At 32.6% G+C, this 25,044-nt stretch overlaps 1 protein-coding gene and 1 long non-coding RNA gene across 2 annotated transcripts; one reads left to right on the top strand and one right to left on the bottom strand.

Annotated features, from left to right (window-relative positions):
- Positions 1 to 18,642: 18,642 nt before the first annotated feature.
- On the top strand, positions 18,643 to 21,819 carry LOC125058235. Its single transcript, XR_007118350.1, has 2 exons — positions 18,643 to 18,760; positions 18,843 to 21,819. It is a non-coding gene; the product is annotated as an uncharacterized LOC125058235 (long non-coding RNA).
- Positions 21,820 to 22,611: 792 nt separating this feature from the next.
- On the bottom strand, positions 22,612 to 24,680 carry LOC125058885 (E3 SUMO-protein ligase ZBED1-like). Its single transcript, XM_047663028.1, has 2 exons — positions 23,199 to 24,680; positions 22,612 to 22,630 (listed from the first exon to the last, which is right to left on the bottom strand). Exons 1-2 carry the CDS (start codon positions 24,641 to 24,643, stop codon positions 22,612 to 22,614), a joined length of 1,464 nt encoding a protein of 487 aa, XP_047518984.1. The 5' UTR covers positions 24,644 to 24,680.
- Positions 24,681 to 25,044: the final 364 nt, after the last annotated feature.

Below are 25,044 nucleotides of genomic sequence, written 5' to 3'. Positions count from 1 at the left end.
TGAATGCTGATTTCAATTTCTTCGGTAGTTGTTGAACTTGTACTCTGCTTCCACCTCCGTTTTTTATTTTTTTCAACTTTATTATTAATAATATTTTCGGTCAGAATATGAGACACTGGTTTTTCTATAACAGACGTGGTTACTGCCACAGTATTCATTGTGCCAGTTGTCTCATCGAGTATATTCTTAGTTATTGTATGATCATCCCATTGCTCCATAGGATTGATGTTTTTGAACTTTTCTTTAGATTTTTGTTTCTTTTCGTTGTGTATTTCTTCCACATATGGTATGATTTCGTCGTCAATTTCTATTCGATTATATTTTTGACTATTTTAGGTTTAATTTTTTCTTCAGGTTGAGAAATTTTTTCGTTATAGGTACAGTGTGTTAGGGCTAGTTGATCTGGTTCTTAGGGTAGGAAATTAAACACTCCAATGATGACTTGATTTACTATATTTCACACACTGACCCTACGTAAAATGTATAAACACCAACTTGAACAAAGGAATTGCCTGTGCGCATGTGCTACAAGCTGTTTTATCCTTTTGTCCCCACTCTGACTCGACCTTCCCACTTCGGGCAGTTATTCGAGTCAATTCGTAACAATTCGTAAATAACCGAACGAGTCAAATGAGTAATTATTGCACATGCGCACTTGTAGCAAAAGAATATGTTTCATAAATTATTTAGAATATTATTAAATAAATAATAAAAGCTAACAGTCGGCCTTTCCTGACAATGTTTGCGTCTCGCAAAAAAAAGAAAAACAAAAACAATGCTTTGTAAATTACAACTCAAAACAGAAACAAAATTAATTCTATGTATCTTTTAACTTTCATTCTTGAATTACATCTCTTTAGTTAAATTGAACCTAAATTTAATTTATGTTTATTTATAATGGAATAAAAGATACAGGTATCACCTATTTCACGTCATTAAATATGTATCGGTAGAAATCCCTATTCATCGGCAAAGAAGACATGGGGTGTAGGCCGAGAGAAAAAGCCGGCGTAAAAAACTCTCGGTACTCTTTTAAAATATCAAGTCATCAATAATTAACAATAGTCTTATCATATCATATCTACTGTGACCTCTTCATATTCACAATAGTCTACTGTGACCTCTTTACATTCACAATAGTCTTACATAATATCTAAAATCTACTGTGACCTCTTCACATTCACAATAGTCTTATTACTTATATATCCAATCTACTGTGACCTCTTTACATTCACAATAGTCGGACACATCCAAATCTACTGTGACCTCTTTACATTCACAATAGTCTTACATACATACATAACTAAATCTTTTGAGATCTTTTTATGTTCACAATATAGTTTACATGACTAAATCTTTTGAGATCTCTTTATATTTACAATATATTTTACATTAAAGTTCACATCACTAAATGCATTGTGGTCTCTTTAAATTCACCATAAAGTTTACATAACTGAATCTGTTTTGTGATCTCTTTTTATTCACAATAAAGTTTACATAAATAAATCTGTTTTATCTCTTTACATTTAAAATAAAGTTAACATAACTAAATGCATTGTGATCTTTTTAAATTCACAATAAAGTTTACATAAGTAAATCTGTTTTATCTCTTTGCATTTAAAATAAAGTTTATATTACTAAATGTATTATGATCTCTTTATATTCACAATAAAGTTTACATAACTAAATGCATTGTGATCTCATTAAATTCACAATAAAGTTTACATAAGTAAATCTGTTTTATCTATTTACATTTAAAATAAAGTTTACGTAACTAAATGTATTGTGATCTCATTAAATTCACAATAAAGTTTACATAAGTAAATCAGTTTTATCTCTTTACATTTAAAATAAAGTATACATAACTAAATGCATTGTGATCTCATTAAATTCACAATAAAGTTTACATAAGTAAATCTGTTTTATCTCTTTACATTTAAAATAAAGTTTACGTAACTAAATGTATTGTGATCTTTTTATGCATTGTGATCTTTAAAATTCACAATAAAGTTTATATAACTATATCTATTGTGATCTCTTAATATTCACAATAAAGTTTATATAACTATATCTATTGTGATATTTTTATTTTCAAAATAAAGTTTACATAACTAAATGCATTGTGATATTAGATTTAGTACTGTGTGTGATGTCGTAAGCTTATTAGCTAAATAAATAAATAAATATTCTAGTCTATGTCAATTATACGAATAAATAGTGCGTGAGTACAAAGTACACATGTCAAAAGTGAAACTTCTTTGTAGATTAATTATTGAGTAATTAAGCTGACCAAATCCCATAATTTAATTTTCCCAGTCTTTCTATATTATTAAATGATACCAAGGCTAATTAAAAACCAGAGCTAAAATTAGTTAAATTAGTTCAATAATATAAGAAATTACTATCATAATTGCTAACTAATGTCCACATTTTGTAAAATAGCCAACTGGGACTTAGCAAAAGGTCCAAAACCAACAAAAAAAAAATGGTAATTTTTTCCCATAATAAAATAATAATGATATTGATATGTATTAAAAACACCATCGGTGTTCAAGTCTCAATCGCTCTCTCCCTCTTTTCTTTGACAAAAACGCTGCAGATTTTCGTGCAGACTTTAGAAAAAATACTTATCGAAAGCACAACAAATACTTGAACTATTACTACTACAACCCTACTTCTTTAGAGTATTATTTTTCATCAACATATTTCAACGCACTCAAAACTTACTTATTATATTAAGCCATCACTTTTATTAGGATACTATCACTTCTGGAGATGAATTAAATGTGAAATTACTTTATCAAATAATTTGACATTACTTTGTCAAATACAACCTCATTGGTAACCGATAAAGATGATACAATAATTTTCTTACATTATTAAATTTCATTACAACATTTAATCAATTCTGTTTTAAGATATTTTATCATCAGACATAATGAAAGTATTTCATATCCATTATTAAGACCAATAACAAAAATAAAATAAAAAAAAACTAACCAAGTATTGATTGGTTTGTAGGGAATACATAATATGTTAAAAGGTCATATGTAATTTTGAATTTCTAAGCACATAGCCACAGTACACAAAAAGAACAACAGCCTTAGCAAGCAAGTTAAATTGTCGACATGACGTGACATCGAAGTTTCAGATTTGTTAATGAAATTGAGACTTATGTCTGTTTGATGCTGTATCAAAAAAGCAACCCTTTGTAATATACCCAAAGTGAATTACCGCAAAAGAAATGTCATAAAAGACTAGGCTCTGCAGTATGTTAACATTCAGCAGAGTCTTACTCATTTGAAGTAAATCAAACTTCTTTATCAGCAATGCCAACTTTGAATGCTCCCATTTAACATGGTGCATGTAAAATTGACTACGGGAGGATTACTAATTCCTCCTTAAAACCTAAACTTGCGAATGCTTGCTTCTTATATATTTTAAATCTCTAAGCAGCAAAAAAAAATATAATAATATTAATACCTCATAATATACAGTCTTACTGTGTCGTTGTCCTATAGAGTCATCTTACCAGGTCATCTTTTTCATCTTTGCTACCCTTGCTCTCACTTAAGACCAGAAATACCATCAGCTTTCTAATAGTACCCTGATACGAGGCCCTGTGTAATACAACACCCATGACTGAAATATTATCCAATTGATTATTATCGATTCGCGGTAGAGGGCTCGTTTGTTGTTCTCATGTTAAGATCTAGAAAAATCAAAGCAAAATCAATTCTATTTTAACGGGCAAAATGCACAGCCTAGGACAGTGCACAAATTACCAGTCCTTCAGTTCTGGTTTTTTTATTTTTCCGTTCCCAGTTTGATACTCTGTAAGGCCGTATTACGGGTAATATAATTGTCGCTTAGCTTTATCTTAATTTCTGTACAAGTTTTAAAACCAATCCCTAAAAATTATTTGAAGAATCCCTCAACAAAATAAGTATCTATAGTTTCATTCCATTTCTTTATTAACGTTAATCATTAATATATTAACAAATTAACGACTATTCAACAGTAATAGCGCTTTTACTGTTATCATTCTTATTAAATTCATTTCACCATGTCAAAGCGCCAAATGGCGCCAATCTCGGCTGCCATTATCACAATATCGCATTAAGCAATCAACATCAAATTCATAACTATTAATACCTGCGGTATAAACGAAAGGTAGAGGTAAGAAAAAATTGACCGAAGCATTTTATTACTACTTCAATACCTATGAAACTGAAAAACAATCAATGTTAAACTCATCATTTGACACTCAAAACATTTTCGTTTTCCTCTTGAGATTCTAGACATCAAATTTGTTCTGAATCTTTCTTTGAAGTAACGCTACATTTGTCCAATCGATTTTAAGAGATATCTTCTATGTTTGGACTAACGATCTACTAATTGTCTCGCCACGGACTTAAATTTGTAGCCTTTTCGTGAGATATACGTAAACTATCATTTAGACCGTACACCGATATTATTTTGCGTCACCTTACTTTGTAGTGCTGTGAGGCAACGCCTGCGTAGCCACTCGATCTGCTGCAGCTTCGTGGTAAGTTTAACTTACGACTGCCCTATAGCCTGCACCTACTGCATTGGAAAGCAAGCTGCTTTAGTCTCACCAACGAAATAACCATAAGGTTCGACTTCTATATGCCTCGTCCCTAAAACGACTTCGTAACTCAGGACTAAAACCCTGGATTCTTATTGGGTCTAGTCATACTGGAAACAATCGTTACACAAAAGAAAAACATTGTACATTATTACTCCAGCCATCTTAATTTATAAGGATTGGCGTCGATTCTAAGTAACAAAGACACTATAAAATCAAATATTTTTTTTTATTAATACATATATTTAAGATAGTTTAGAATATTATTCAACGTAGTAATAAAAAAAAAATTGTTTGTATTGATTATATATATAAAACATTTAAGCTTTAATTACCAATAAAATATACTTCAAACAATACGTTTCAATTGAATTTTCGTATAACAAAGTCATAATATGATATTAAACTAACCTTCTACGATAAATGGCGAAAATTATTGTAAAATTTATTACTTTTGTAAATACCTTAATATTAAACTAACTGAACTTCTAAAAATGAATAATTATTTTAAAGTAAATTATATAATATGTAAAAAACCTTATTATAATAACAGTCACTAAATAATTTCTAAAAATGGTATAAAATATATATAAAAAAAAATTGAAATAATTAGTTCTGTAAAAATATTATAATATTAAACAGACTTGAAACTTCCAAAAATAATAAATTAATTAAATGTAACTTATTATAATATTCAACTTGCCAAATAATTTCAAAAATGGTAAAACATTTATCATAAAGTAGTCTGTAAAAATAAAACTTTATTAAAATATTCAACTCACCAAAGAACCTCTAAAAAAAAAATGGTAAAATTATTATTATAAAAAATAAATTAGTTCTGTAAGAAACTTATTATAGTATTAAATCGGCTTGGAACTTCTAAAAATAATAAATTAATTAAATGTATCTTATTATAATATTCAAGTTGCCTAATAATTTCAAAAATGGTAAAACATTTATAATAAAGTAGTCTGTAAAAATAAAACTTTATTAAAATATTCAACTCACCAAAGAACCTCTAAAAAAAATGGTAAAATTAAAATAAATTAGTTCTGTAAGAAACTTATTATATTATTAAATCAGCTTGGAACATCTAAAAATAATAAATTAATTAAATGTATCTTATTTTAATATTCAAGTTGCCTAATAATTAAAAAAAAAAAAAAAATGGTAAAACATTTATAATAAAGTAGTCTGTAAAAATAAAACTTTATTAAAATATTCAACTCACCAAATAACCTCTAAAAAAAAAAATTGTTAAAATATGAGACAAAATTAAACTAATTACTTGTGTAATCTGTCGTAAATCTTAATATATAAATTACGTGTCACGTTGTTTGTCCACTATCGACTCCTGACTACCGAACCGATATCAAATATTTTGCACACCGTGTGCAGTTTGATCTAACTTAAAAGATAGGATAGCTTACATTTCAATTTATATTATTTTATTGCAAAATATTTGGTTATTATTTAACAGTCACAATTCTAACAGATGGCGCTGTGTTGAAAGTACCAACGTTTCACATAAGCTACAATTCAACGGCATAACAACCAATAAAGCATGGTGGTCCCCATGACTAGTGTTCTCCTACCGTTTCCCTTGAATAGTTTACTACTATGTAATATAAGAAAAACCTTAGCCACAGCAACGCGCTTGGCCGGTCTGCTAGTATCTTATAATAATGATTCAATTTATTTCAACTAAACCGACGGTAAGTATTATAAAAATATGTAATGTAACAGCTTTAAAATAAATAACGTTATATGTTTTACAGGACAGGTTCGGTGGCCGTCGATGCATAACTCATAGCAAAATCCCGAGTACATACCTCGCCATAATGTCTCCCTCCCTACCAGAACGTTTCTTAAACACGCACTAAACACTCACTATAAAATTCTAATTAGTGGACGTAACTACATATTATCAAAAACTATATATAAAAGTACATCTAACGTAACTCGAGTAAATCTAAACAAAGACTAATAAAAACATATGAGGATCGGCCGAGTAAAAATATTTGGGATCACCCTCATCAAATATTATAAAATTATGTATTTCGAACACTCGTATAGGATTCATTTTCTTCCATTTATGTTAGGTAGGTATGAAGGACTTCAGCTGGGAAGTTTTGATTTTCATCGATATAAGACGACAAGACAGGGCCGACGGGTTATAGTTGGTAAAAAATTTAGATAACCTAAAACAGCACAGTCCCACACTTCCTACGCAATAGCACAGTCTTCCGTTAGTAAAAATACAAAACTTCATAATCGTAAGCTAGGTTTCATAACAAATGTAACTAATTTACCTTCAAAGGTGTAATAAAAATAATAAAAAAAAGAGTACCTACATCTTTAGGTTACAAAATGTAGAAAGGGAAAAAAAAATCGCATACCTCGTGGGCGTTAATCCTTTACACCAAGGATATGATATACCATATCAGTTTACCTCGATGGCATCCCGCTCTTCTGATTTGTTAGGGCTAGTTGATCTGGTTCTTAGGGTAGGAAATTAAACACTCCAATGATGACTTGATTTACTATATTTCACACACTGACCCTACGTAAAATGTATAAACACCAACTTGAACAAAGGAATTGCCTGTGCGCATGTGCTACAAGCTGTTTTATCCTTTTGTCCCCACTCTGACTCGACCTTCCCACTTCGGGCAGTTATTCGAGTCAATTCGTAACAATTCGTAAATAACCGAACGAGTCAAATGAGTAATTATTGCACATGCGCACTTGTAGCAAAAGAATATGTTTCATAAATTATTTAGAATATTATTAAATAAATAATAAAAGCTAACAAGTGCAACCTCGATATAACAAATCGGAGGGGAACAATAAAATATTCGTAATATCAAGTAATTCGTTGAACTGAGGTTTGTTATGTCGAGGTTAGATTGGTATAAAATTCGTTATAAAAAGGTAAAAGAATAGTTTTATTCACCTCAATATTACGTACTTATCTTGTTATAGCGAACAACTTCTACTAATAAATGATAACACATTTTCATCAATTTACTATATCGCACCTTGATAACGACAACGTCACTACACAAAAAAGGTACTTTTGAGTAATAAGCGATCAAAATTCCAAAATATTCGAAGAATGCAATTTTGGCTTAAGAGCGCTTATCCCAATTCAGCCAAGTCAAAATCGACGCGAGACGAGCTACACAACAACAAAATGCGTCTGTGTGCGTAAGCGCTATCTCGAACGTGGAATAGTAGGATAAAATAATATTGATACTTTGATATACACGGTCATGTGGTTTCATTAATTAATCGTGCTTTCTTTGTTATTTTTATTATTTTATCCTTGAATCAAGTGTGAGACAATCACTGGATAAACTGGCGGCTATCAGGGACTTCTGCAATTTGATGAATGACAATTTTCAAAAATGTTATAGTATGTCTGAGAATGTTACTATTGATGAGCAGTTACCTGCGTTCCGAGGAAGATTCTGTGGCGTCGTATATATGCCTAGCAAACCCACCAAATATGGGATCAAACATTTTGCTCTCGTGGACTCCGCAACATACTATCTCCCAAGATTTGAAGTTTACGTTGAAGTGCAACCTGATGGACCATTCAAACTACCCTCTGATACCAAAAGTCTAGTAAAACGATTGATAGAACCTATTTCCGGGACTGGAAGAAATGTTACCATGGACAACTGGTTCACTAGTGTCCCACTGGCCAAATCGCTTTTAGATGAACATACGCTTACCATGGTGGGCACACTGAGAAAAAACAAGCCCGAAATACCAAAGTGTTTCTTACCGGAAAAAAAACGAGAGACGACTTCTAGCATATTTGGTTTCCAAAAAGATATGACTTTGTGCTCATATGTGCCGAAACCAAGAAAAGCAGTTCTGCTTTTATCGACAATGCATCACGATGATAATGTTGAGGGTGAGAAAAGAAAGCCCGAAATTATTCATTTTTATAATAAAACGAAAGGGGGAGTTGATACGAACGACCAAATTTGCGCCACTTATAATGTAGGAAGACGTACCAAAAGATGGCCGATGGTGATATTTTTTCATATTTTCAATATCACAGGTATCAATTCCTATGTAATATACAAATCTAAAATTGACTCCAATATATCCCGAAGACTATTTATAAAACTACTGGCTGTTGATTTAGTCAAACCTCACCAAATATCAAGAGCCAGCATACCCACACTACCACGACCGCTGCAAAAACGACTAAAAAGACAACATGAAATTCAGGACCAAGAATCTATTTCTGAAGCAGGCCGATCGCAATCATACAAAAGGTGCCATGTATGTCCAAGAAGTAAGGACAGGAAAACAAAGACTGAATGTTTTAAATGCCATAAACATGTGTGCAATGACCATATGAATATAGTCTGTAAAAATTGCAACGATTAAAACTAGGATTTGTAAAAAATATTTTTCATATTCAAAAAATAAGTTGATTATATTAAAAATATGTTTAAAAGTTGATTAATATGTAAGTTAAAATGTTCTAATTAATACAAGTGCAAATCACATGTATGCATTTTATTTTATTTCCTAATCCCACGCGACCGCTTATGCAACTTTGTAGGCGCGCCCAATTAAGGGTTAAGTTGATGTTGGAGTACAAAACAATAAAATTAGTAATTTTTAAATTTCAATTTATCCCTATTATTTCTTGTTTTTTTTTTGTTAATTGGTTATGCATATTTGTCGATTTAGGGTCACCAGTTAGGACAGGATTGTGATTTTTAGAAATAAATAAATAAAATAAAAACTAACCAACCCTACACTCATATTACCCTTATAAACACAAAACCTAGTTAAAAGATTCTGGGATTGATGGAGGCAGAAGTGGATAAAACCTAGTTCACCAATTATTATTAAAGGCACTAGCTGTTATAGTGACTAAAGACAATACACAGCCACTTTTCTTTTCTTGGTCAAAGTAAAGAGTTCTATGCGGATTTAAAAGATCCAAGAACGTCATTAAGCCAGGTTCGCAGATATTTCCGACGACTTGTACCTTCCTCCACTTTCTGTGATACATTATTAAATAGTATTCAAATAGTGTAAAAAAAAATAAAGATTATATAAAAAGCAGCATCATCCCTGAGTAACATAATAAATTAGGTTAAAAAAAAACTAGGACGAAGCCGCGGCGTCGTGTTCGCTTTTTTGCGGACGGTACTAACACGCCACTGTGACGTCACCGCGCGCAGGTCCCAACTTATCGCGCACGAGTTGTAGCTTCATTGTTAGAAATATCGACATGGAAAGTGTGGAATGTACTTCGTCAAAACAATAAATATGCCTTTCACTACACTCCTGTACAAGGTACATATTTTTTCTCATAATTCAACCCTATTCGCTCATAACAATGGTTTTATTTACAATGGAATACACTTATCTTCTTAATGCCTTTGTGAAGCAGGTATCAGTACAGGAATTTTTATTGGTTACAGGTCTTGAAAACAATGACTTTGACAACCGAGTCCGGTTTTGTCGATTTTTGCTGCATACCGACGTGGGTGATCCTGACTTTTTAAAAAGTATTTTGTGGTCGGATGAATCCAAATTCACAAAAGAAGGAATATTGAATTTACATAATTTACACCATTGGTCGTCAAAAGATCAGAACCCAAAAGTAAAACGACAAAGGTCCTTTCAGAGAAGATTTAGTGTCAATGTTTGGGCAGGAGTGATTGGCAATAATGTTATTGGGCCACATTATTTGCCGGATAATCTTAATGGAGATAATTATCTGTTTTTTTTACAAAATGAGTTGCTTGAATTGATGGCTGAGTTGCCCATTTTTAATGAAAACAGGCGGATAGTATTCCAACACGATGGCTGCCCAGCACACTGGAGAGTAACCGTGCGAGAACATTTGGATAATGTATTCCCAAATTCGTGGATTGGAAGAGATGGTCCTATCGCATAGCCACCACGTTCACCAGACCTAACTCCACTGGATTTTTACGTCTGGGGACGAGCCAAAGCAATTGTGTATGCGACGGAGGTTGAGACAAGGGAGGAGTTAATCCAGAGAATAGAAGATGCTTTTGTCACTATCCGGCAAGAAATGAATCTTCATACGACAACCGTCGAAGTCAGAGATAGGTGTCGCGCGTGCATTCGCAATAGGGGACAACAATTTGAGCAAGATTTGTAATAAGGAAAAAATAATAAAAATGATTTTAATTACATTTTCTTTGTTTTTTAATTTGGTTATGTAAATCTACAAAATTTTACGTTATTTTTCAAAGTGATCAGACCCTTATTCATAAAATTGAAACATACATACAAAACATGATGACTTCCATTTTGAGATGCTTTATGAAGATAGATTATATAAAAACTACTCCGCTTTAGTCAATAGATCCAAGTTCAAGAATGCAATTCGTTCCTATACAAAACATGTAAGCACCTGGGCACAAAAGTAGCAATGAAATTGGAATCATTAAAAGATGATGTTCGAATGAGACCCAAAATTTTAGAATTCTTTAACAGAAATGATGTCAATCAAGCTGAGTAGCCAATTTCTGTAAAGACTGCCCGTACAAGATAATTTTTTGCAGGATTTGTCGTTCATCGATCCCCAAAAAACTGTGTAAGGTGAATTACGTACTGAATTACGTCTGATAAGAATACTCCATAGGTTTCTTAACTTAGTTGCAACAGAAAACATGCAAATTGTTGTTGATAAGGGAATTAAAATTAAGTGTTTCCGTGTCTAATTCATTGTCAACTTCAAGTTCGACGTCTGAAACTTTTATGGTAAATAAATTTTAGAGTAAAGTCAGCCAAATCTGTGATGCAAATAGCAAACCAAAGTATGGCATTTTGTCCCGATTTGTGAAGCAAATAACGACACTACCTTTGTCAAACGCTAAAGTAGAAAGAATATTTTCCGCTATTAATAGGATTAAAAATCAAGATCGATTTAATAATAAGAATGTTGCTTCAATAATGCATGGAAAAGAGGGACTACGACAGTTGGAAGGATGATGTAGCAGATTTGATCCTGACAGAAGATGATCAAGTTAATGTACTCAAAACCGCTTTATGACTATGTTACCCAACATAAAGACGAAGAATCTTAACTTTAAGTTTCATTTTATTATTATTTTTATGAATAATATATTTATTGAAAATTTAATTTAAAAAACTTGGTTTCATTAATTAATCGTGCTTTCTTTGTTATTTTTATTATTTTATCCTTGAATCAAGTGTGAGACAATCACTGGATAAACTGGCGGCTATCAGGGACTTCTGCAATTTGATGAATGACAATTTTCAAAAATGTTATAGTATGTCTGAGAATGTTACTATTGATGAGCAGTTACCTGCGTTCCGAGGAAGATTCTGTGGCGTCGTATATATGCCTAGCAAACCCACCAAATATGGGATCAAACATTTTGCTCTCGTGGACTCCGCAACATACTATCTCCCAAGATTTGAAGTTTACGTTGAAGTGCAACCTGATGGACCATTCAAACTACCCTCTGATACCAAAAGTCTAGTAAAACGATTGATAGAACCTATTTCCGGGACTGGAAGAAATGTTACCATGGACAACTGGTTCACTAGTGTCCCACTGGCCAAATCGCTTTTAGATGAACATACGCTTACCATGGTGGGCACACTGAGAAAAAACAAGCCCGAAATACCAAAGTGTTTCTTACCGGAAAAAAAACGAGAGACGACTTCTAGCATATTTGGTTTCCAAAAAGATATGACTTTGTGCTCATATGTGCCGAAACCAAGAAAAGCAGTTCTGCTTTTATCGACAATGCATCACGATGATAATGTTGAGGGTGAGAAAAGAAAGCCCGAAATTATTCATTTTTATAATAAAACGAAAGGGGGAGTTGATACGAACGACCAAATTTGCGCCACTTATAATGTAGGAAGACGTACCAAAAGATGGCCGATGGTGATATTTTTTCATATTTTCAATATCACAGGTATCAATTCCTATGTAATATACAAATCTAAAATTGACTCCAATATATCCCGAAGACTATTTATAAAACTACTGGCTGTTGATTTAGTCAAACCTCACCAAATATCAAGAGCCAGCATACCCACACTACCACGACCGCTGCAAAAACGACTAAAAAGACAACATGAAATTCAGGACCAAGAATCTATTTCTGAAGCAGGCCGATCGCAATCATACAAAAGGTGCCATGTATGTCCAAGAAGTAAGGACAGGAAAACAAAGACTGAATGTTTTAAATGCCATAAACATGTGTGCAATGACCATATGAATATAGTCTGTAAAAATTGCAACGATTAAAACTAGGATTTGTAAAAAATATTTTTCATATTCAAAAAATAAGTTGATTATATTAAAAATATGTTTAAAAGTTGATTAATATGTAAGTTAAAATGTTCTAATTAATACAAGTGCAAATCACATGTATGCATTTTATTTTATTTCCTAATCCCACGCGACCGCTTATGCAACTTTGTAGGCGCGCCCAATTAAGGGTTAAGTTGATGTTGGAGTACAAAACAATAAAATTAGTAATTTTTAAATTTCAATTTATCCCTATTATTTCTTGTTTTTTTTTTGTTAATTGGTTATGCATATTTGTCGATTTAGGGTCACCAGTTAGGACAGGATTGTGATTTTTAGAAATAAATAAATAAAATAAAAACTAACCAACCCTACACTCATATTACCCTTATAAACACAAAACCTAGTTAAAAGATTCTGGGATTGATGGAGGCAGAAGTGGATAAAACCTAGTTCACCAATTATTATTAAAGGCACTAGCTGTTATAGTGACTAAAGACAATACACAGCCACTTTTCTTTTCTTGGTCAAAGTAAAGAGTTCTATGCGGATTTAAAAGATCCAAGAGGATGAAAATATACACATAGCAATAACAACAAAAGGATTTAGGTCCGGTCATCTGTCTTTGCCCAAATCTACAAATTATTTTTAAACTACAAAATGTTGTAACAAATATGGATTGACATTTCCGTTTGCTGTTTTAAAAAAAAACCAGACGATTGGAATTTACACAAAGTTATTCTCTTCTTAGTTTCAGGAGACTAAAACATTTTTTCAGACTGTTTTAGAGTAGGTAGGCATGTAGTTTTAAGACATTTTTAGTGTTGAAAACCCGTTTCTCCTCAAAACTACCCTTTGGTTATGCAACATTATAGTGACCTTTCTCAGGAGAGACCTTCACATGTTTCTGTGAGATTTGAGCCAAAATGAGATGGAGCTATAAGAGTGTGTGTGGGGGAACAAGAAAGGAAGGTTTCCTGATTCTCTTTTGCAACTAAGCATTTTCATTATTTTCAAATTTAAGTGTAATTCACAAAATCTGTTGTTCTCAACAGGTCCTGATTATGACTGAGTTTATAATCTCTCATCTAACACACACCCGTTAGTGGTCAACACAAGACAATAAACAAAATAATACATTGACAATCACAGACATATTTTTCTATTCGGTGAAGGGACACTGTGTGGGTAATAAAAGTAACTATGTGGCAGCCAAATGAACACCAAAACGCTCAGACAGCCCAAACAACTTGCCCCTATCATTCATAAACCACTGAGACTTAAAGGAACATATTCACGAGGGAATGCAAAACATTTATCAATGCTTGTGAGTTCAGCATTGTTAAAATAATCAAGGATGATTTACTGTATGTCATCCTAAATGTTTATAATGTAAAGAGACTTTTGATCCAACCTGAATAAAGACACACAGAATAAATATAAAGACAAGTGTGCACAATAACAATGCAATAACAGATTCTACCTGAACTCATATCTACAAGATCTCATTATGGGCCTCCAAATGCTATAGAGGCTGAAAGAAGTTGAGAAAATCCTGGTTTAAATTCTGCTTCTCTAGTAAAAATCAATATTATATCTATATTTTCTTTCACCAGATGTGGTGAAGGGAAAAAGCGAAAGCCAAATAATTTGCCAAGCAAAAAAAATTGTGGTTTAAGTAAATAGTATTTTTTTAGTTACATTATCAGATTTTATTTTGAGCAAGGGTATAATTGAGATGAAATGAACACTTTTATTTGTAATGGGATATGTAGAACATACCTGGAATCACATGAAAGATATATATGTATATATGAATATTTTTTCCAAATATTATTTACCAATTATTTTTAATGGCCTGCAACTTCAAGGTTTATTTCCTAAACTAATATATATTTCAAACACAATATAAAAACAGCACTGATATGGATAAACAAGGAAACTCAGCCTTCCGTGTATGGAACAGTATTAAATGAAAAACCAGACTTTCCTAAAGACCAAAGGAAATTATCATAGGCGGGTTAAGAATGTTTAACATGACCCTATAACAAATAACGGCATGACGCTGTGTAACAACAACAAGACAAAACATTGAGAGAATTGTGAATAAGTAATGGACTACACCTACTAATGCATTACGCTATATCCGAATTAATGACCGTGAAATCGCGAGGTACAGTTATATTTTGTACCTCAAACAAATTACAGGACAAATTCTTTGTAAACAGAATAAAAAAAGGAACACGTGGAGACATCATAGAAGACTGAAATTTCTCACGAAATTGTCCAAAATAATAGGCAAGGTGATATCTGAGACGCCAAATTTCAAGTTAAAGTTACATTATCTTAATTCTTTGAGGATCCATACCGCTTTACTAACTTAGCATCAGCTGTTTTCGTTGTTAGTGATTTCATTAATTTTCCTTTGACGTGTTCACACCAATGAAATTATTTTTATTTTAACGTTAAGGTTAAGGTATAAAAATACATTCTAAGTTACTTCAAGAATCTAAAGTGCAATAAGCAAATCCCAGATATCTTATTTACTTTATAGATTAACAAATGTTTAGACTTCGACAACCGTGAATCGCGACACCGTTTGATAAAAATTATAATGGCGAATTTAATCGGCGATTGGTCATTGCGAATGCCGTTGCCGTAGGTATAAACTATAGAGTAATGAGTATAGACAAAAAACATAACATAGATTACCCATATCTATACAGATTATAGTAAATAAAAAACGACGGGTTGCACTCCGGGAGTGCCGACAGAAGTGAAAACTTGAAAATAAACGTACTGCATTTTTGATATTTTGGAATGGTTGGGGAATAATTTTGCAAGAAGAGCTTTAAATACTATCAGTTTTGTGGTAAAATACTTTATTTATTGCGCTATTGTACACAAACATGACAATTTATATTACATTAAATACGCCGCGCCAGCTGTCTACTCTCCATCCGTCTTACGAATTTTCGATCAGGTCACGTGTCCTGACGCGAGTTTAACATGTTTACCCATTCCAAAAAAGTGCACAACGCCGCTAAAGAAGTTTTCACTTCAAAAATATTAAGTAGGAAATAAGTTGCCAATCTCGTCTTTAGTTTTAAGTACTTTTAAGCATTTTATGTAATCTCTCATTGAAATTCCATATCTGATATAAATTATACAATGGATAATATTATATTCTTATTTTTTTTGGAATCTTTATGATTTTAAACCGGATGCAACGGATAAAACGATAGGTAAGAGACACAAATACAAAAATGTGTAGGTCGAAGAAATAAATCTATTATTTGTTTTAATTTTCGACACTTTTAATATTTTGAAATGAAATACAGACTTTTATAGGCATATTTTATTTACGAACTTCTTTTTTGTGCCAATAAAATAAACCTTATACTGAGTCAATTAAAGTTGATTTTTAATATTATATACAGTCCTGGGTTGGGAATTAGCGCGAATCCCCTCAAGTCTCAACATCAATCGAAACGAGTTACGAGACCATTCTCAACGGAGTACGGACACTGTTGTATGTATAGTGAATATTTACTATATATTATTGCTGTTGCCAATTAATTTGTATTCTTTTCGTCGTAATATTTCTTCACTTCGCCGTATCTACTCTTATACTATTAGTGAATCATTGCAGTTGGATATAATGGAAATGTCTATGAAGAAAAATTAATCATACATTCAAAAATACAAAAAGGACAATCCTCAGTTCAAGGGATGACTAGCATCAGTTTATGGCAATGATACTAAAGCTGTGTCGCTACTACCAAACCGAATTTTATGCTAAAATAAGCGACAAACATTCTGAAATCAAGAAACATATATTAAAAATGGACATAAATTCTGCATATAAGCCCTTGCCAACACAAAAATATACTAAGTTCTGATTTAAGATTTTTTTTGATTACATAAAATGAATATGATAATATTAATAATATGGTGTTTGACATTACTTTCATAAAAAATGTGGTCATTGAAAGTCATCGTCCTGTCATTACCTAACGAGAATTACGAGATAGAGCCCTTTTCATGAAAGAAGTCCGGCGGAGATTTTTGGAACTAAATTTGACAGGTCGCCCATGTTGTCGTTCGTCGATGTTATCAAGTTCGTTTGTTGTGGTAAATTTTTGTGTGTTTTTAACTAGCTGAGTGCATTTTATAGATTGTTTACAACGCCAAAAGTTGTAAAAAGTTCGGCTTGAGAAATTATATTGAAGATGAAAGAGTTTTGTGAAGCGGAACAAAAGAATCAAAGTATTTTAATACCACTAAACAATGTTCGGAAGAAAGTCGCCGATATAACAGGTACTTTTTACAGTTGCCACATAATATTTTTTTGCTGTATTGATGGGACTTAAATGTTGTAAATTCATTTTTGCGACAAAATTGAACAAATAACGAATGAAACTAGGTAACTGAAAAACATATATTAAATAGTACATAAGCATTATAAACTTAAAGTCACTATAATTTATAATTGTTCATTATTTAATTGTAGGTGTTTCAGAGAGAACTGTAACAAGAATTACAAATGAAGGTATAACAGCGGCGAGTACTTCGAATAAAAATGTCACCCCGTGGAAGAATCGCCCGCATCCGAAATAGTATCAATATAAAAAAGAACAATTATATCTACGGCTATCGATACTAAAACAGAATCTGATTCTGTTTTTATCGTCTCTTCAGACAGTGATGTTCCTATGACCGCTGATCTAAAATTATTCAATAAAACTCTGAATAATAAATTGTAATGCTTTTCTTTACCCTATTTTCTCATCTTATCCCTGTAAGTAGGTAGAACACCGCTTAAATAAGTAAATAAAAATATACTTTTTACATAACAGAAATATTGTTTCATACTCAATTCGTATGCAGAAAATAGTATTATTTGATAAATTAAATATGCTAAATGTAAAATAGGTAAATTTTTTACTCATAAATGGCAACATTACGTCACGCGATTACAGCGCTGCGTCTGGAGGACTTCTTTCATGAAAAGGACTATACTTATCAGTTATCAGTTATCGGGGTATAGCCTAAAAAAGGGAGCTTGTTTATGCGAACAAAGAATATAATAACTAAATTTTTAAGTTTTTCTTCATACCAAATATACTTTCATCATCTAGCGAGTTTTTAATCTTCTGTCTAGCGACATTTGCTTTAATTGAGTTGACAACACTGTGAGAAGTGTAATGAACTAGTGCCAATGGACTTTGTATCCGGCTAATAAATAAATTAAAAAAAAAAAATGTAATGAACTAATGACGCCTAACCTTTAAACTATGATATTTGCACGGATTCGACCACTGACAAAACAACTGATACTACATTTGACACAACCTGATAACAATTTGACATAACTAAAACTAAAAGTTAAAACATGGATTTGAAAAGAAATTGAAATTTACGAAAGACAAATGAATATAATATATAAATAAAGGAAAAATTCTACGAAAGACAAATGAATTTAATATATACATAAAGGAAAAATTCTACGAAAGACAAGGCGGTATGGTTGAAAGACTATAGCCTGCGCCATGGGCGAAAATTTAAAAAAAAAAAAAAAAAAAAACTAATGACGCCTAAAGTCAAGACAACTTGACAATTCAAAAGTGTACTTTTTTTTTTTTTTTTTTTTTTTTTCTTTATGGCTCTGGCACGGTTTGTGCATTAGCCAGTGTCAAGTAAAAGTGTACTTGGTTACCCACTTGAATAAACTATAAAGATATTAAATATTTTGAGTAATGAGTTTGACAAACATGGCGGTGATTTATCTTCTGTTCTTCAGATATTGATAGCTTTGAGATATTGGGGGTCGCAACCAAGAATGTGTAAGTATTTTATACCTGAACATCAAATATTTATTATCTCTTTCCAGTTTCCATATAAAATACTATTTTTATTAACTTTCAGATGCAAGATGATGCTGCAGACATTCATAGTCTAACTCAGCAATCTGGCTCTACAGTATGCCATCAAGTAGCAAGGGCAATATTAGAAAAAAGATTTGATTATTTTAAAATGCCCATGTCTGTGACCAGCTGACAGTTAATTTGAAACTCTAGCTGAATTTTAAAATGTGGTAGGTGTAATCAACTGTCCTGATAATAAGGCTTGTGGCATGCTACAAATAGAAAGCATTTGCATCATATGTGGAATACGCTGAAGCAACATAGTGCCTGGATAATTTCCAAAGCATTGTGCTGTTTATGGAGTGTTACTGGTCGCCCTACTTGTTCAATCGAAGGGATACATCTTAGAATATGGCTGATCAACTAACTTTAGCAGCTGCTTATTTAGTACTACAAAGCCATGCAGCTAAACACTGAAAGATGAAACATTGGTGGAAATGAAGATTACTTTAGAATGACCCATGGTCTGTTTACTAACAAAAATTAAGGCAGACGATGGTGCCTTATTTATAAACTACACAGAATGTCAACTGAGGACTTTCAACATTTACTACTACTAACTTACACCATATTATATTCAAAAAGACCTACTATCAAGATAGCATTTCACCAAGAATGCGCCTGCATAATCACATTAAGGTTTTTAGCCACCGGTGATTCTTACAGGTCTCTAATCTACTTATTTGAAGTATCATCTTCTACAATTTCCCTCATTGTATTAGAAGTATGTGAGGCTATTTTAAAAGTATTGGAAGATCAGATTAAGGTAATAATTAGAGACCTAGTCGTTTAGTGTCGATGTAGGTTGTAAACAAAATATTTTTCCTCTTTATCAGCATAGGTATTTAATGAGTCAACTAATACAAACTGAGATAGTATTTATTCAGTAGTAATTCATGGTTTGTTATTGAAGCCTTGACCCTATCCGGGTATATGCCTCCTCCATCTCATTCCAAACCTGTGTATCCTTTGCTTTCTCTAGCCAGTTTGTGCTTGCCACTTTGGCAATGTCGTCCATCCACCTCATTTTTGGTCTGCCCCGATTTCTGTTCCCTGGGGGGCCTCTCCATTTTGTGATTTTGAGAGTCCATCTTTGGTTGTCCATCACAACACAACTAAAAAAATTGTAAGTCTTGAATAAATATTCTTTATTATATTATTATTAATTCATGGTTTGCATTTGCCTTTAAAAGTTACATCAAGGTATTCCACCAAAACAGATTGACTTTCATCATCCATATTTCTATTGGCTCATGTTGAGTAGCTAGTGCTCAGATACCAGGATTGCACGTTGATTGTCATATGCAGACTGAAAATTAGTATTTAAATCAATATCTGGTGTCAATGATATTGATGCCTCATGTGTAACCTGTTGATTGTCGTTTACTCCCAAGGCTGCTTTATATAATACATTACTGGTACTGTATTTAAAGACCCTTTTTTTTTCTATTTTCTTGTTTGATCTCCATTTACACCATATTGAGTCGTTAATATGCTATGCTAGGTGGCGATATTTGTTAATGTGCAGGCAGTGCTAGGCTGCAGATCTGCTTCAATGTTTTGGGATAAATTTCCTTGTAAACTCGTGAATGATGTAGCTGTATCAATCAATATTGGTGTCATTCTGAAACAAAATTGGTAATTTTTTAAGGTACCAAAGGATAAGAAGAATGTTAAACAGTAGCCCAAAATTTCGAAATAAAGTGGAATTTTCCTCACTATAGGAACGACGTCACCGCTACTTGACCAAAATACTCTGGACAGGCAACATGTTAATTAATTAAAAACATTGAAAAATAAATTCACTTAAAGTAGTTATATTCCTCCTGACTTATTACATTTGGTACAAATAAACTTGTCTGTGTTGTCTGCAGTACAGCTAACACATTCTTCTTGAATGTATAAATATGAATTGCACATAAAAACAAGGCCTCATGTCAGGCACTCTGTCCTCACTGCAAGCAAAAAAAAAACAAAATTTAGCACGAGCTTCACTTGGTTTTCCTTTACCACTTGGACGCTTCGGAAGAATCTTTTTAAATGTCCCAGTTTTATACCGCCTCGTCCCTTGGTAGGTTCTGCAGATTTCTGGGGATTGGAATGTCTTTGAATGGCCCCGCCTTATTTTCCTTGTAAGTGAAATTAGATTTGGTCAATTCTTGAGAAAGGCTATTTATAGCTTTGACTCTAGTTGTAGTTTTTGGTCTTGATATTGTTTCTGGAGTCTTTAACATATCATTGAAATATTTATTGGATTCATTACGCAGTACAGAGACAGTTTGAAGCGGTTGTGATCCTAAAATTTCTTTGTTGTATTTGTTTTGTTGTAACTGAGCTACTAGTATGTCATCTTCGCTATCAATGCCGCCAGAACTGTTTCAATCAGAAGCATTTAAGTAAATGAGCTGAGACTGTTTAGTGGAAATAGAAATAACATCTTTTTAACATTTTAAATCAATGGATTGATTATTTTCGGGATGCATTTCAATTTTCAACTTCAAACGCCGGTTTTCGGAAACTATTTTTTATTTCCTTAACCAATGAAAGACAAATTAATTTATCTTCTTCTTTATTTTCTGTTACATATTTATTAAGAGCATCTATTCTTCTTTCTAAAATATTAGCAAAATGCTTATCGGCTGGGTTCAGTTTGTATATCTTTCTGGGTAAACACTGTACGACCAATCCATGAAGCAGATAATGTTCGAACTAAATTAACGAATTACTTTGTAGGTGAAGGTAAGGTAGATTGGCAAGAAAAATATATATTACTCTTAAATAAAATTATACATACGATTGTAACTTACCCTAGACGATATGGCCTTATTGTTAAAGCTATCAGTTACATCAGCGCTATCAATAACACCGAACATCGAATTATCAGCTCAAACACGGTCCAAAATAAACAGAACCAAACACAAACGAGCATAACGCGCTTCGTGATCATTTGTTTTCTGTGTTTCTCCAAAAGAAAACCTCGTTATAACGTTAAGATACGTGCGTTTATTATTTAAATAAATCTGAGCTGGAATCTTGTCTGGGAGGTGACGGCGTCCACGTTGGTGGTGGTGGTGGGGTCGGAGGCCATGATTGTAAAGGCATTGGTGTTGAGGGTGTAGCAGTGGTATATCCAGAATAAGTTGGTGCAGAATATTCGTATTGATATTGTTAGCGATTTGTTTGTAGTGGCAATGATTGATTCTGTGCTTTTTAAATGAAATTGAGCAATAATTAAATTTTTGTTGATGCCCTCGGGTACTTTTTTTTAGCTTTGTGTAGCATCTATCGCCAGACCCGATACACATTGGTCTCGAAGATTATCTTCTAACGTCGAGCACGATAAACACTTGCCAAAATTAGATGTTGATGTATTGTTGTTAAAGGGCCTGCAAATTAGGCCTGTGTCGGTCGGTCATTTTTCGCGACCCGGGTCAATCCTGACCGATGACACTCGTGACCGAGTCAAAAGATTCGATCGGTCACCGTTCATTGATGATTGAATACAAAACAAAAGGCGGCGACCGGCGTAGATCACATTATATGACCATCGTACAACAATATCGTATTTTACAGGAATTAAGCTGCGTACAGATTTCTGGTTAAAAAAACCTAAAAAATACGTTTAATTAAAATACAATTAACAAAAAAACAACAATATCGTATTTTATAGGAATTAAGCTGGGTACAGATTTCTGGTTAAAAAAACTTAAAAAATACGTTTAATTAAAATACAATTAACAAAAAATCAACAATATCGTATTTTATAGGAATTAAGCTGGGTACAGATTTCTGGTTAAAAAATACGTTTAATTAAAATACAATTAACAAAAAATCAACAATATCGTATTTTATAGGAATTAAGCTGGGTACAGATTTCTGGTAAAAAACTTAAAAAAATACAATTTATTAGTTAAACAAAAAAAAATTATGCTATTTTAAATTATGGTTTAGAAATAGAACTTGAGAGGCTTTGTTCGGTTTTAATGAACTTCTCCTTGTACTAATCGTTAAACCTGCTTTCGAGAAAATTCGCTCACTTGGCACCGAAGTTGCAGTAATGCACAGTCGGCGCTTCATAAGTGTGTATAAATTCGGATAAAGAAGTTTGCGCTCGTGCCACCACTTAAGCGGATCGTCACATCGTTGTAATAACGGCTCTCCTAAGTATTTATCTAGCTCCACTATGGAGGCAGCTGTCGGATTTTTTATCAAATCTTCTTCCACTTGTCTGTCAAATTCTGCCCAAATGCTAGATTTAGTCGTTTGCTGCGCTTGGACTGGTTGTTGTGGCTGGATTTGCTCATGTGAGATCAAATTGCGAAGTTTAGATTTAATCAAACGCAAACAAACTTCATACTGTTCCCTGTTAGAAAATGCATGTTTTTTAAATCGTGGGTCCAGGAATGAAGCTTCAGAGGTTAATACATTAGATTCTATATCCTTAAACCTTTCGTTTAATTGTTGTCTGAGTTTTTCTAACAAAGATTGACAGCGAGCGGAATTCATGTTGGTTAGGGATTTTAAAACGTGGTTTTTCATTAATCTTACAAATATTATAGGTTTTGATATAGAAACTATTTGTTCGGAGCTTATTTCAGTAGTAATTTCATAAAATACTTTTAATATGTTGCAAGTTTCCTCTAGCATTTTCCAGTCTTCGGGTGATAGTGTATTTAGCTTCGGTTGTTCAATTGCTAATGTACTCACAACGGCGTCTTTAATTTTTAAAATGCGTTCGAGCATATCGTAGGTCGAATTCCATCTTGTGACTACACTTTGTTTTAATTTTAGTAGAGGAAGTTCCAACTGGGCTTGCATTGCTTTTAGTTTATGGTCAGCATATGAGCTATGTTTGAAATACTGAACAATTGCTTTTACTTTTTCTAACTCATCCTGAATTGTAGTCAGACTATGAAAAACGACCAGATTAATATCGTGGGCAAAACACGAAAAGTGACGCCACGTCGTTGAGCGTACAGCTGCTAATATATTAGCTGCATTGTCAGTAATGACAGCAGTAATTTTATTACTAAGCCCCCATTTCAACACTTCTGTCTGTAGAAAATTCAGTAAATTTTCTTTGGTTTTCCGCTCATGGAATTCGGTACATCCCAATAAAACTGATTGAAGTTGTGTTTTTTCATCGATGAAATGTGCTGTGAGTGATATGAAACTCACATTATTCATTGATGTCCAGCCGTCCGTTGTTAAGCACACAGCTTCAGCAGATGATAATTGAAGTAAAACTTTTTCTTTGGTTGTTTGATAGAACTTTGGTATAAGACTATTGGATATGGTTTTGCGAGTGGGTATTGAATAAGATGGGAGTATTAATTTAAATATGTTTTTAAATTCGTCTTCTTCTACAATGCAAAATGCGTGAAAGCCTTTCACAATAAATTTGACAATTTGCTCATCCAGTTGTTTTGTTTTATAAACAGGTAATGGTTTTAAAGACTTTGTATATGTGTCGATACGAGTCTGTACAGGTGCCGATACCTGAAACATCCGATTATTTGGCATATTTGTAGAAATATTTTCTGGGCTTTCTGAATTTCCTGGCATTGTTGTAGAAGTAGATGGCTCTGCAAACAAATCGTCATTTGTTCTTAAATTTACTTCCCCAAACGATGGCAGTAATTGTATAGTCCCATGTAATTTTTTCATGTGCCTATTTAAATTTCCGGTAGCACCACCACTAAAAGAAAGTACTTTAGAGCAGTGCTCGCATTTCGCTTTTTGATTATTAATCGGTGAGAAATGTTGCCAAATATAACTTTTTTTTTTCATTATTCCAGACATTATGGGAGTTCTTGATAATTGATGTTAGAAGAATTATAATAATACTAGCTAAAAAACCCGGCTTCGCCCGGGAGTTGATATGAGATGACGTGGTAGAGTCGAAATAAAAAAATAAACTATGACGTAAAAAGTAAAAAAAAAGTTTATTGAAAACGTTTTCTCATTATTTACAATACTTGTTTATAAACAACATTTTTCATTTTATTGTCCGGAGTATATACATATACATAAATTTTTCGGATTTCCTACTCTTGAGCAAGCTACATATAGCTGACCGTGAGAGAAGCAGGATTCTTTGAGGTTAATGCCACAATATTTTAAAGTTTGTCCTTGCGCTTTGTTAATTGTAAAACTAAAGGCTAATTTTATTGGAAACTGCAGTCTTTTAAATTGAAATGGCA

This window comes from Pieris napi, chromosome 18 (genome assembly GCF_905475465.1).
Source record: "Pieris napi chromosome 18, ilPieNapi1.2, whole genome shotgun sequence".
NCBI lineage: Eukaryota > Metazoa > Arthropoda > Insecta > Lepidoptera > Pieridae > Pieris > Pieris napi.
The sequence above is the reverse complement of the archived record's forward strand: the minus strand, read 5'-3'. Positions and strand labels throughout refer to the sequence as shown.